The sequence below is a fragment of the Zalophus californianus genome, chromosome 11 (genome assembly GCF_009762305.2).
Source record: "Zalophus californianus isolate mZalCal1 chromosome 11, mZalCal1.pri.v2, whole genome shotgun sequence".
Lineage (NCBI taxonomy): Eukaryota > Metazoa > Chordata > Mammalia > Carnivora > Otariidae > Zalophus > Zalophus californianus.
The window spans coordinates 21036527-21049299 of record NC_045605.1 but is presented as its reverse complement, the minus strand read 5'-3'; the positions used below and the strand labels follow the sequence as shown (position 1 = coordinate 21049299).

At 54.5% G+C, this 12773-nt stretch overlaps 1 protein-coding gene across 19 annotated transcripts in view; it reads right to left on the bottom strand.

Annotated features, from left to right (window-relative positions):
- The window catches only part of PKNOX2 (PBX/knotted 1 homeobox 2), a 304609-nt gene that overhangs the window by 68113 nt on the left and 223723 nt on the right, over positions 1 to 12773 (bottom strand). For all 19 annotated transcript variants that reach the window (XM_027581284.2, XM_027581295.2, XM_027581285.2 and 16 more), the window contains one exon: positions 8934 to 9042. In XM_027581284.2, the coding sequence (XP_027437085.1) occupies positions 8934 to 9020 (87 nt within the window). In that variant the 5' untranslated portion in view covers positions 9021 to 9042. The remainder of the gene's footprint in view (positions 1 to 8933; positions 9043 to 12773) is intronic.

Genomic DNA, 12773 nt, shown 5'->3' with positions numbered 1-12773 from the left:
TTGCTGACTACATATTGTCTGGGACTGGTGGGCAACCAGCCCAGGGCTGGAGATAATGGGACACAGTAGGCTATACGAGCAGGAACATTTCTTCTCGATGTGACGCTCTGCCTGTGCTAGTTGGGCAAGTTACTCAACCTTTCTGATCCAGGGCCCTCACCTATAAAATGGGAGCAACTATACCTACGGTGCAGGGTTGTTAGAATTAAATGAGATAATGCGTGCGAAGCAGTTGCACTTAATAGACAGTATATGGTAGTTATCATTAATAGAATCCACAAGCCTCTTTGGCTTCTGTCCCATGGGCTGCCTAGGGGGTCCTGCCCCTGTGGAGGAAACCCACTCTCTTCCAAGCCCCCAGGGGAATGGGGCAGGCTTGGGTTCAGGCCCAGGGAGAGGGGGCCATGGTGTTGTGGGCAGTTCCCACAACTGCCCACAGTTCCCAGAGGAACTGTGAGACTCAGTTCCTCTGAGCCTCAGTTTCTCCATCAGGTACAAATGGAGCTAATAATCTTTTTTCCCAGGGCTACAGTGAAGCCATATGCGAGGGTGAATGGCCCACAGTGAGTGCTCAGTAAACCTTGGTTTCTAAGCATTTTTATTGTTCCTTTTTGCTAGTCTTCCCTCCGAATCCAAACTCCATTCCCTGTCCATACCTGCCGCAGACGCCCCAGGACCCACATTGCCCATGTCACACCCTTTCCCCCCACGCGTGGCCTTGCTCTTTGTGACTCCTATACCCAAGAACCTCTCACAGAGTCCTTTCTTCCAACCCTGGACGACCCAGGCCTGCATCTTCTCAGAGTGACTCAGCAAGGCCACTCCTCTAAAGAGGACAACCCCTCTTCTGAGCCTTCCACCTGACCCGGGCAAGGTGGGAGCCGCCCATCCCCGGTGCCTGCTACGCCAGGCCACGGAAGCATCGTGTTCTGGAGAACGGGGGGGCCCTGCAAGGCCTGGCCCACTAGGGGCCGCTGAGGCTCCAGCGGGGCTGGGCTGGGCTTGCCTGGGAGCTGGCACTCCGCGGTGCTTGGGCAAGCTGGCCGGGCAGGATCTGGTTCCCTCACGACAGGAGAGAGTCCAAGGACCTGGGAAGAGGTCAGGGCTCGAAGCTATTTGGTAAACATCAGGTTTGGCCTCAACAGGTGGGAGGCAGCAGGGGGCAAGGGCAAAAAATGATGTTTCTGTGGGGAGAGCACAACTCACAGGGTGCTCCAGGCCTGGACCAGCTCCCTGACCCTGGTCTTGTTGCTGGTACAGTGCCCTCCCCTTATGTTGTACCCTGGTCAGACCCTACCGTGCAGGGTTGCCCGAACATGCCTGATGATTTACATCCTCCTGCCTTTGTTCCCACAGCTGCGTCAGCAGGAAATGTCCACGTTTCCCCCGCCCTGCCTCCCTCCCGACCATGTGTAATCCTACCCCTCTTTCAAGACTCAGCTGGAGCAGTATGTCTCCCAAGAAGCCTTTCCCAACACTCCACACTCCTCAGACCTAGGTCGCCTGGACCCTTCCTCATCTGTGTATGCCTCTCACCTTAACGTCTGTAACACTTCGGGGCCCTTCATTGTCTGTCTTCCTGAGTGGACTGGTGTCCCAGCCACCATTACCATGCCTGGCTCATGATAGGCTCCCAGTGTGCTTGTTAAATGCCCGACTGACTGACCGAGCGAGCGGATGAGTGAGAGAGGTGTCGAAAGGTTCAGGGATCCAAAAAAGGGAGGGGTTGACAGGGCCTCCTCTAAATGTCCCCACGCTCCACCCTTCAGCACAGGGAAGGGAAGAGCTGATTCGAAGGGGCTCCTGCAACAGCAGGCCTAGATCACCTACATTCTGATCCCAGGGCCCACTGGATAGAACAAACCACAGAAAACTGACTTTGTGGTGTAAAATGAGGGGGTCTTAGTTAATTAATTAGTCTTAAAAGGGTTTGTAGGCAGTGGTTTTCAAAATGAGGCTTGTAAAATGTTCACTGGCCCTGTTTGCCCTCGTGGGGTATTAGTGACATGTGGCTGATGGGGGCAAGGTTGTGAACTTAAATCTGAGCCTCACTTCCTAGCTTTGGGCCCTTTCCGGACAACTATCTGCTCTCCACCCTTCCCAACCATCTCTGGAGAACCCCTCACTTGTATTACAGTCCCAAACCAGTGATTTCCAGGAGGTCCGTTAGTGGGTGTATCAGAATCTCAGTGTAGGTGTGCCTCCTTGGGCCTGGTGTGTGCGTGCGTGTGTGTGTGTATGTGCACATGTGTGTGCCTGTGCGCGCAAGGGGGTATGTTCACAGCTAGAAACATATTTGATATGCCTATCATATTCCTAATAAAAAGCAGAGTAATGAAAGTTCAGTGCAATCTTGGCTACTGAAGATGTACAGAAGAGAGTGAGTGAATACTCAGCGTCAGGGTCACGGAGGTAAAGAGGCCAGGAAAGATCACTCTGCTTTTCCTGCCCACGCTTTCAACAATCCTGTGGGCTGGGGAGGGCACACATTATTCCCATTTTACGGATGCAGAAGCAAATAGACTACAAACTCCATTAGGTCAGGAACTATACATTTTATATGTCTAGTACTTAGCAAAAGGTCTGCAAGCTCACAGAAAGCACTCGGTATTTATTGAATGGATGCGTGGATGGAAGAAATCGTGCTGAAATGACTGACCTCAATGTATCTCAAGCATCAGCAGTGGAACTGGGACAAGGCCTAGGATTCCTGAATTTCTGCCATGTGGGGGTCCTCCCACTCCTCCGGACCACAAACTCCAAGGACAACAAGCACCCTTGGGCCCTCACTCACCCGTCCCCCTCCCTCTAGACCCTGTAGACACCTACACCAGAAGATGACACCAGAAAGGGAGGCAAGGCAAGTCCAAGTGCTCCTCGGGCCTGCTGCAGACTTTGATCACCTGTTCCCTGATTTATTTTAAGCTTTGTATACTTGGGCCATTAACTATTTTTGTAGCTGTTTGGGGCACTCACCCTGCTTGGAGGCAAGAGGATAGACAATTAAATCTCTGTGTTTTGGGTAAATTTCAGAATTCACGTATAAGTTCATCAAATAAAAAAACCTAGACAAGGCCAGTGGAGTATTTCTTCACAAGCTTAAAAGTCATATTGCCAGCCCACCACCTCCTAAGTGGGAGCACGAAGGCCCCCTGGTCAGACCTATAGGTTGTTTTGCCTTTGACACAATGAGGAATGTAGGTCTTGAGTGAGTTGGAGTTCAGGGATATGTCCAGCTGAAACACATGGGTGGCCCAAGCAGGCCAGGGACAGAGGTCACTGCACAAAGAGAAGAAAGGCCCAGCAAAAAATAAAAAAAAGAAAGAGAAGAGTCCATTTTGATGAGTCAAAGCTGGGGAAGGCAGGTCGCCCATATGGTCCCTGGGGTGTTGCCCCCAGAGGCGGAGGGAGCCGTCAATCACGGCCACAGAAAAGGCTTAGGGGGGGGCTTTCAAAGCTGCTGAATTCACTCTATTGCTGCAAAGTGAAAGGCAGGGGGCTCCAGCCCTCAAAGAGATGAGAGGAATGTAAAGTGTGAAAACATCTGAACTCGCTCTGCCCAGCACAGCTGCATGGCCTGGCTGGGGGCCATTCACAGCCAGGGGCCCCAGCCACCCCCTCTGCCTCCAGCTAATGAAACCAGCATGGGGATCCTAATGACTGATCAAAGCCCATCCAGCTTCCCCAGGACGTCTGCTCCCCTGGCCCTGCCCAGAGTGGGAATGGTGCTGTGACAGGGAGGGAAAGAAGGTACTTGGTGGTGGGGGGTGGGGTTGGGGCAAGAGAGGTGGGTCTGGCTGGGTCTGACCTTCCTGGGACATGGCTGGCCGAGCCTTCGCCTTCCTCTTGCAGGACAGGTGAGACAGCATCATTTTGACCCCAGATCTCCAGGCACAGTTTTCTGGGTCCTGAGCACCAGCCTCCTCACTCTGAGGGTCACGGGAGGATGGAGGGGGACAGAGGAACACAGCTTTTGCCAAAGGGTCCCAAGCCAATGTGTGTCTATCTTCTGAAGTGAGCTTCCCATCCTGGTCCTGAGAGAGGGGTTCTGACTTTGCCGGCCTTGCCTCCTTCTGCTCCCTAATGAGGCCGCATCTTGGGTGAACGACCAAAACCTTTTAAACATCGCCCATCTTCAAGTCATCTTTACGTACCAGTTTGTTCCTAAAGTGGTAACTGGGTGCCCACCTCCACAGGGGGGCTGCGCCTAGTGGGACAGACTGGGACCTGCCAGGACGTCTGCTTTCTGGTCAAATGCTCACGCAGCCCGACATGCTGGGGACACGCAGACAGAGGAATACTAAACGTTGAATACACACACAAATAGACCAGATAAAATATTTGTCTTGCCTATAAGCCAAGGGCAAAGATATTTGTGGAACGGTAGGTATGTGTCTGTGTTTGAGGAAGCGTGGGGGGAGGGTGCTGCTAGCAGGCGTTGGTGTGTGGGGGGAAGGCGAGGGAGGGGAAGATGTTGCTTTCACTACTAGATCCCAATGCTTTCCTGAAATTGCTGGTGGAACTGCAGAAGGGAGAACTTTGCTCGGTGGTGACATTGCATCTGGAGTCTTCCAGAAGGGGAAGAACTTGAAGGACATTCAGAGGTGGAGACAGAGTCCATGAAGGGAGGGTATACACCCAGGCGTGAGCGGGTGGCTGTGTTACCTCGACAAGCCTGGGAGGGGGGGACTTGCTGGGAGGGGAGAATAGTAGAGAGAATGGCTTTTAGAGTTCTGTTAAGAGCAGGTGGGGGGTTGGGGCGGTGGGAGGAGGGGGCTGGGAAAGTCCAGGTGACAGATGGCCAGGCTGCTGCAGGAACGTAGAAGAGGGAAAGAGAGTCAGGTAGGAATTAACAGCATATATTGAACGGGGGGGACCACACACCTAGCTCATATCCAGGTCTCCCTGGAGACAATGTTTTCATTAAACAATCATTGTAGAAATCCTCAGTCCCCACGGACTTGCCCCTACCTCTCAGGGCAGAACGTGAAGATCGAGGACCCAGCTAGACCACGCTGGAATCGAGGTACTGTGGCCAGACAGTAGAGGGCGCTGTGACTCTAACAGAAGTTAACCAGAAGCCACCAGAAGGAAGCTGACCACAGGAAGGCTTCCAGTGGGTTGTTGGGTTTGCACCTTCTAAACTCATGGTCGGCCTTTAGTGCCCAATAAACAGTGACATCCTTACAAGTAATTGCAGGGTTTTTCCAGGATGGACTGAAACAGAAGAGAGGGGCCCGAAGCTGCTTGGCCATCATACCACTTGGCTTGTGCCCAGATAGCAGGGGGCCATAACCATTAATGCTACTCTCCTGAAATGGGAAGAAAAAAAAGCCTCCCTCATTTTTAATAACTTTATTCCCCAAACTTCAAAAATGAAATTGCCAAGTTAAGAACTTGCCTTGAAAAAAAAAATTCTAATTTATTATAAAGAAGGTCCGGGGCTTGGGAATTTTTTAATGCAGATTCCTAATTTTCCAAAGTGAGATTCTCCTGTGCATTTGAATAGATTATGCTCGGTATTGCTAGCCCTTAGCACAACGGGAACATTATTAAAACGATTGCATGGGTCTCAGAGGAAGGGCTCTGCTTCTCGCTTCCTTTTTCATTTTGGGGACTTCGTATCAGAGACTGTCCGTTTTTGCCTGTGGAAGAAACTGGGTTTCCAAGGAGGTGATATAGAGATGTGCTCTGCTGTCCAGGCCTTGAGGAAACAAGTCATACCGGATCCAAAAGTAATGAGATTAGACCTAAAGGAATCGGAGGAAGTGGGGAATCCTTTTCAGAGAGCCCCGTTTAGGAAGGGACTCCCCTGTGTGCCTGACCCATGTTCTTATTAGGCCCGGCTTTCCTGAGGACATTGAGTGTCAGAGAATAGCTGGTTCTCTAGGATAATGAGCATGATGAGGGCAATGGAGCAGGGCTTCCCCTGGGAAGCTGGGTTCAGCCTCTTGAAAGCAGAAAGGGAAGAAGGCAGGAGGATCACAGCAAGTTCCCCAGCAGAAGACTCACATAGAAGACATTCCTATGTGGGAGCCCCTCCTAGAAGCCCCCAAAGAGTGTGGAGAAAGGGCCCCTCCCCAAGAGCCAATCGGCCTCAAAGTCTAGTTCTCTCTGCAGAGACCAGCCTTCCCCCATGAGTCAGAGGTCCTTGGTCTGGGGCTCTCACTCACCTCTTCCATCCCGCCCATGTCGTCAATGCCCGAATGACTCCCCACAAGCCCCCATCCTGATCAGTCTCTTTGGGAACCGGGTTGGCTCAGGGAAGGCCCACGGCAATCCAGCCATAGCCTAGTGGCCTAGCCAAGGCCATAAGGACCCCAGACTTTGGCTTAGTCACTTGACCAGGGACACTGGCACTTGCTGTCAGACACCTCTTTCCTGGGCCCAGGGGTTACAAATAGATGTGTGGCTTCCTCAGGGCAAAGTATTCCTTTGCTGTAAATGGATTTTCTATGGTGAAGTACTGGTGGCTCCTAAGAGAGGAGAGCTTTGCACAGTCGTGCCCAGGGTGTCTACTCTGAGGCCCTAGATGGGGACCTGGAGCCTCCCTTCCTCCCCCCAAAAGACTCGAGCCGCTCACCGGTGACTTCCGGGGGGCTGAGTGCCCGAGAGCTGTGGCCCTACCTCCATCACGTCCCTCAGCAGCTGGGATGTATTAGTTCTCAGCTGTATGCTGAGAATTCAATTAGGCTCCTGTACTTAACTACACCCGGATCCGCATTCTTGGACCACAGAGGCCCTGCTGCCGCGCTCTTGCTAATCCCCACCAAACCCAGCCTTCTCCCAGCTGCCCCAGCAGGCAAAACAAGGCTTGGGGCGGGCGGAAGGGAGGCAGCGGCCACCAGCCATGCCAGTCCAATGCTCTCTGACTTCTTGGCCCTGCCCTCGGCTGTCCCTGAGCCTTGCGTATGAGGTCTTCGCACCCACCACCTGCTGAGGATAGGAAGTGACCCCATGTCCGTTCGCCATTTCTACTGTGGAGCTAGGAGAGCAGGATCCGACTACAAAAGAAACGGAGCCAAAGTGCCTGCCTCTTTCTCGGGACCCTCGGGGTCCCCAACACTGCCTGAGCAGATGAGAGAATGATGTCTGTGTCTACTGAGGGAGGAGGAAGCTAGTTCCCCATTACGGCCCCTAGGCTCCTAGGTCTCCCCAGTCCAGGCCTCCTGCACTTCCTTCTGACTCTGAGGGGGAGGGTCCTTACGTAGTGCTGCAGGCCTGGAAGCTTTCAAATGGAGGAACCATGTAAATGCCGAGTCTACCCCTGCAGTCATTCGTGGAAAGCTACTGACGTGGGCAGAAGGTTGGCCACATAGGAGGCTAGGTTGGGGAGAGCTGAGGAAGGCATGGAATTGACATGTTGGGGCACGGGTGGGGGTAAAAGGATGTGTGCTCAGGCACCTGGGTGGCTCAGTCGGTTAAGCGACTGCCTTCGGCTCAGGTCATGATCCCAGAGTCCTGGGATCGAGTCCCGTATCGGGCTCCCAGCTCAGCAGGGAGCCTGCTTCTCCCTCTGACCCTCTCCCCTCTCATGCTGTTTCTCTCTCTCTCAAATAAATAAATAAATAAACAAAATCTTAAAAAAAAAAGATGTGTGCTCGAAGGTCGGGGAATGACAAGTGCTTTTGAATTTTCGGGGGTGAGGGGAGAGGAGTCCGTGGTGGTCTGCATGCTGGACGTTCTGGAAAGTGGTGATTTCCCGGGGTGGGGGGTAGGGGTGGGAAACAGGGATGGATGGTGCAGCCACTACATGCTCGCACCAGGCTGGGGGTGTCAGGATCCTAGGACCTAATGTGAGCAAAAGTCTGCTCACCCTGTGCTGCATCTTAATAGCCCTCGAGCGCTGCACAGATCTTCCACGTGGTCCCTGAGAACGGCTGTGTGTGAAAGGCTCAGGAGGAAGGGGCATCAGAGCAAAGACCGGCTGCTGGATCCCGGGTGCACAGTAGGCTCTCACTGAGCGTTTGTTGAGTGAATGAGTGAACGAGGGTTCTAGCTAGCTGCATTTCACATCTCAGATACTCAGTAAACCCTTCCTGGAGTCATACTGACTTGAGAGACCGGCGTAGAGAAAATAGGAGGAAGTGGAGGTAAGGGCCGGGGAACCGACGCTCCTGTGACAAACCGCGTAACTAACTCAGGGTCTCCAGAGAACCAAGTGGGGAGAGAGGTGCGCGCGGGGGGAAGCACGGGTCTGAAGTGATGGATCTGAAGAACCGGGGGGAGCCCAACCCACCAAAGCTGGGCCAGGCCTCTAGAAGGAGGAGAGGAGACAATAGGAAGACAGCGTGAAGATGCCACCTTCTTAAGAGGTGCGACCAGGATGGAGTCTCAGGAGAGCTCGGGGGGCTGCTGGGTCTGAGCGGAGGGATGGAAACTGGGAACCGAGGGAAAGGGCTGGAGGACGTAGAGATACAGTCCTGGCCTTTTTCTAGCAAGAAGCCGACAGAATCCTGAACAGAAGGGCGATTCCTGGGATGGGCAGGCAGAGAAGGATGGGACAAAAGGGCTCCAGTGACCGGTAAATGGGGGGATCTAGTACAAAGGAATCCCTAATTAAGGTTTCCCCAGATACTCAAAAGCGGACTTGATTTACCTGCATCTGGATCTCCCTGAGCGAGGGGTTGGGTGCATTTGTCTGATATCTGCTCCGAGTGGGAAGCAGGGTGAGGGTGGGGGCAGGACCATGACTGGGCGCTCCAGACGAGGGTCCCAGATGTTGGTGACAGAGCTACTCAAGTAGGATCTGAACCCCACTTTGTCAAACGCAGTGGCCCCTCCGGGGGTCTGTGTTGGCCAGCTCTCCAGAGCCGGGGGCGGGGGGTGTGAAGAGCCCGGAGAGTGGCCAGGAGACAGCTGGGGGAGACCTCGCTCTGTCCCGCCCGGGGAAGGCCACCCCCTTTCCCATCATCTGCTCAGTCGACACTCACCTGCGGGCTGTCCTGGTAGGGTGGGGGAGGGACATTCTGCGTGGCCATCATCGTCAGAGCGGGGGCTGGGGAGGCATGTTGCATCATGGGATTGATTCACATCGAGGATCTGTGGCAGGAGAAAGGGGGCCGCACCGTTAATAGGCTGAGCGCGGGTAGCCCTGGGGACCCGCCGGCTCTCTCGAGGTTTTCTCAGGCTGGGCCACCTGGACTGAGGGGCTACAACAAGCGCTGGAGGCCCTTTAGGGGAACAAACAGAGAGCTAAGGGTGGGGAGGGGCTTGCTGTGCTCTTTTGACTTGAAAGAAACGATATTCAAATTACACGTGAAACAACCTGTACCCACGTAGCCTCGTCTTTGTTCAGCATCAGCTGGGGCCTGGTGGCTGGGGAGAGGAAGGAGTAGGGGAGCCTGGCTGGTGGCAGCACAGGGCATTGGCGGCCATTCGGGTATCCCACAAGACAAGGGCGCTGGCCCTTTCCCAGGCTTCTGGAACAGCCACCTGCGCCCGCAGGGGCAGGAAGCCTCCTGCCCTTCCCCTTCCAAGTCCCACCTCCCGGCCCCAGGGTCTGCGAAGCGAGGACTAACCCCTCCCAGGTGTGCTCGCCACACCCCCTAGTGGCCGAAAAGGGAGGTGGGGGCGCAGGTCGGCTCCCGGAGACTGGAGGGTGGAGCCGGCAGCGCAGGGCGACCAGTCGGTCTTCAGGGAAGGGAAGGAGGCTGGGGGACGTCCGAGAGCCTGGGTGAGCCTCCCGTCACTTGCCGAGTCTTTCTAGGTGTGTGCTTGTGACTGTGGGCATATGGATGTGTCTGCAACATTCTTTTAAGTAAGCCTCCTTAGCCTGCGTTCAGTAGAGTCCCCGGCACCTGGGGCCAGAAGAGCAGAGCCAAGCCCACCCCCTCTTACAGAGGAGGAGACAGAGGCCAAGAGGAATGATGTGTGTGTGGTGGGGGCGGGGCGGTGCTAGTGAAGCAGGGATTGGACCCGAATCTCCCCGTGCCTTGTCCCCCGCTGTCCCCCTACCCATCACCAGTAAGTGAGCTGCCCCTCCTGGGCGTCAAGGTTTCTTCTTGAAATGCAACGTGGTGCTGTAAGTGGAGACAGCCTGGCAATACCCGCCCCCCCCTCCCAAGGAAACGGAATGCCCAGAAAGCTGTTGAGCTACACTAGATGCCCTGAAATATTTAGAGCTGGAAACCGCGGGCTTGTTGCCCGCCGAAGGCCTGTCCATCGTGGGGCCTGGAAACTCCTAAGCACCTCTGTGGGGGGAGGGACTTGTCCTTCTCCTGGGTGAAGGGTGCTGATGAGCTAGAAACATTTGAGAGCACAGACTCAGACCTTCCCTCCCCTCTCCCTGAGGGCACTGTGGGGCTCCATCCTCAACCCACTGATGCCCTCCCACGCCTTCCCTAGGGTCTTCTGAAATGTTCATATATGTGAATTCTGGGGTGACCTGAGGGTGTTTGGAGCTGCCTAAGGGAAGGGGCTGGTCTCCAGAGCCCTGAGAGGGGTGTGTGTGTGTGTGTGTGTGTGTGTGTGTGTGTGTGAGAGAGAGAGAGAGAGAGAGAGAGAGAGTGTTTGGTTATTTTTCAGGAAGAGGAGGAAGCAGCCAGCCTGGCCTGACTTGAGTCTGCGCACTAACTATGCTTTGACCTTAAGTGCGTGCAGGAGCGCTGGGCATGTAGGTGTTCATTCAAGGACTATTTGTCAAGTGTCAACTATGAGCAAAGAGCTAGGAGGTGTGGGAGGATAAACGAAAGGAGGGAAGATCTCCTCTCCAGGGAGTGTTATCAGTCGGGAGGTGATGGCGCAGCGGGCCAGAAGAGGGAGAGATGAGGAGACCGCGGAGAGAGAGAGGGCTTCTGCTGTGCCTGCAGGGCATTCCCTTTGACCTCTCTGCTACCTACACCTTGCCTACCCTGGCTTACCAAAGACACCAGGGTGTCTCTGCAGCAGAAACACTCAGGGTCTCCCCACCTCACGCACACATGAGGCCCCCAGATCCATGCTTTATTTATGCAAAGAGTGTCAGGAGGGAGCCCTCGGGGGAGCCAGTCACTTCAGGCGGGAGAACCAATGCCTGGTGTTCGTGGCTGGCTCTTTGTCTGGGTGGCGGTAAACATCCAAGGAAGGCAAGAGCAGAGTGGAAAGGGTTCCCGAGGCAAAAAGAGGATAGAGACTCCTTGAGCTGTCAGAAGAAACTTTCAGAATTAAGACGTTTCAGAGATTAAAATGGGTGTGGAATCTCTTCTGGACCCTGAGGGACAAAAGGAAATCGGGATATTTCAGGGGTTGTGTTAGGCTCAGCCTTTCCTGGAACTCTGGCAGACGAGGTAACTTTGGTTGGGGCCTCAGGACCTCTTCCCTGGAGCTCCAGTCTTGGACGCTCCTTGGCGGGGGAGAAAGTGAACCACTTTGGGGCTGTAATGCCAGAAGCCTCCAGGAGAGGGAGCCTGGGGGCAGAGTCTGGGGTGGGAGCTCTCACTAGGCGGTTTCTTTCCCCTCTTAGGGGCAACTGGTTCCCTTTAACCTTGGGTTTGGGTCTTGGGGTAACCTCATTCCACGGATGAGAAACCCAGTAAAGGCAGAGCAGAGGACGCTCAATTGGGAGGATTGGGGCTAAAGAGAGGGGGCTTTAATCTGCATTCTTTTGTTCACTGTCCAATGAATGGGAGGTAGGGTCATTTTAGAGTTGTTGTCCCTAGAAATATTTGCAACTTGGCAGGAGGGCTACCCAGCCTGGAGGCAAGGAGAGATGGGTAAAAGCGGTCTGCAGCCAGAAGCAACCCCCGGCGCCCAGGCTGAGAGGAGATTTTTCAGTCTGGAGTCTGTCAGGCTGTGAGCAGGGGCCAGACCCGCCTCACCAGAGGACACAAGGACAATTTTCTGAGGACCCAGATGGCCTTTGCCCCTCCCCTCCCCCTCTCTGGGGTCACCACAGGCCACTAGGCCACTAACCCATTGCCCTCTGGGGGCTTCTCCTGCCAGAGAACAGGAGGACTTTTCATCAGGGGCTTAAGTTTCATCGGTTCTCTGTTCACTCAGGCACAGAAGCCTCTGGTAAGGAGACACTGGGGGAGACCCCACACCCATCTCCGGAAGCTTGCTCTTTTCTTCACACCACTCCACAAACACAGGCACTCCCCCATCCTTGGGGAAGCCCGCTGGCTAGGCTTGGGGGGCTGGGCAGGGCTGAGGGATGCATGGAACGACCCTGGAGAGGAAAGGGGAATCCAGCTTCTCTCATCTGAAACTGGGCCCGGCGAGACTCCAGAGTGGGTGGGGGGAACTCCTGCGCAATCCCTGGGTACCTGGCCCTTTTTGCACTTTCTTTGGGAGTACGGAGGGGAGCAGCAGGCCTGCGCTCTAGAAACCCAGCCTGGGGCTTCCAGCACTTACTTGTCAGTGGCTCAGAGAGGCTGCTTGGCCCTGTGCAGAGGACCCAGCGCTCTGTTACCTGACACCAGGGCACTCAAGGGAGAACACCCGAGCCTGCAAATGGAGGACGCACAGGGAATGATTTACCACCGAGAAACTTCCCGTCGAGGGCAGGCTCATGTCAAAAGATTGTTCTTAATGCTGAAAACCTTTATTATAGGACAGCTGGGAGGTGGGGAAAAATCCCCTAACGCAACATTCAACCCCACAATGATATCCAAGAAGAAATAATTCGTGTCACTGATATCAAAAGGAGCTAAAGCCACCACTTTACAGAGCTCCGGAGCCCAGTAAGGCCGTGTTGCACAGTTTGGGGGTGGGTGAGGGGGGATAAAAAGACACCCCTTTAGGAAGTAGGAATGGGCAGCCGAGGAGCACCCACTCCCCGTCTCCTCAACGCT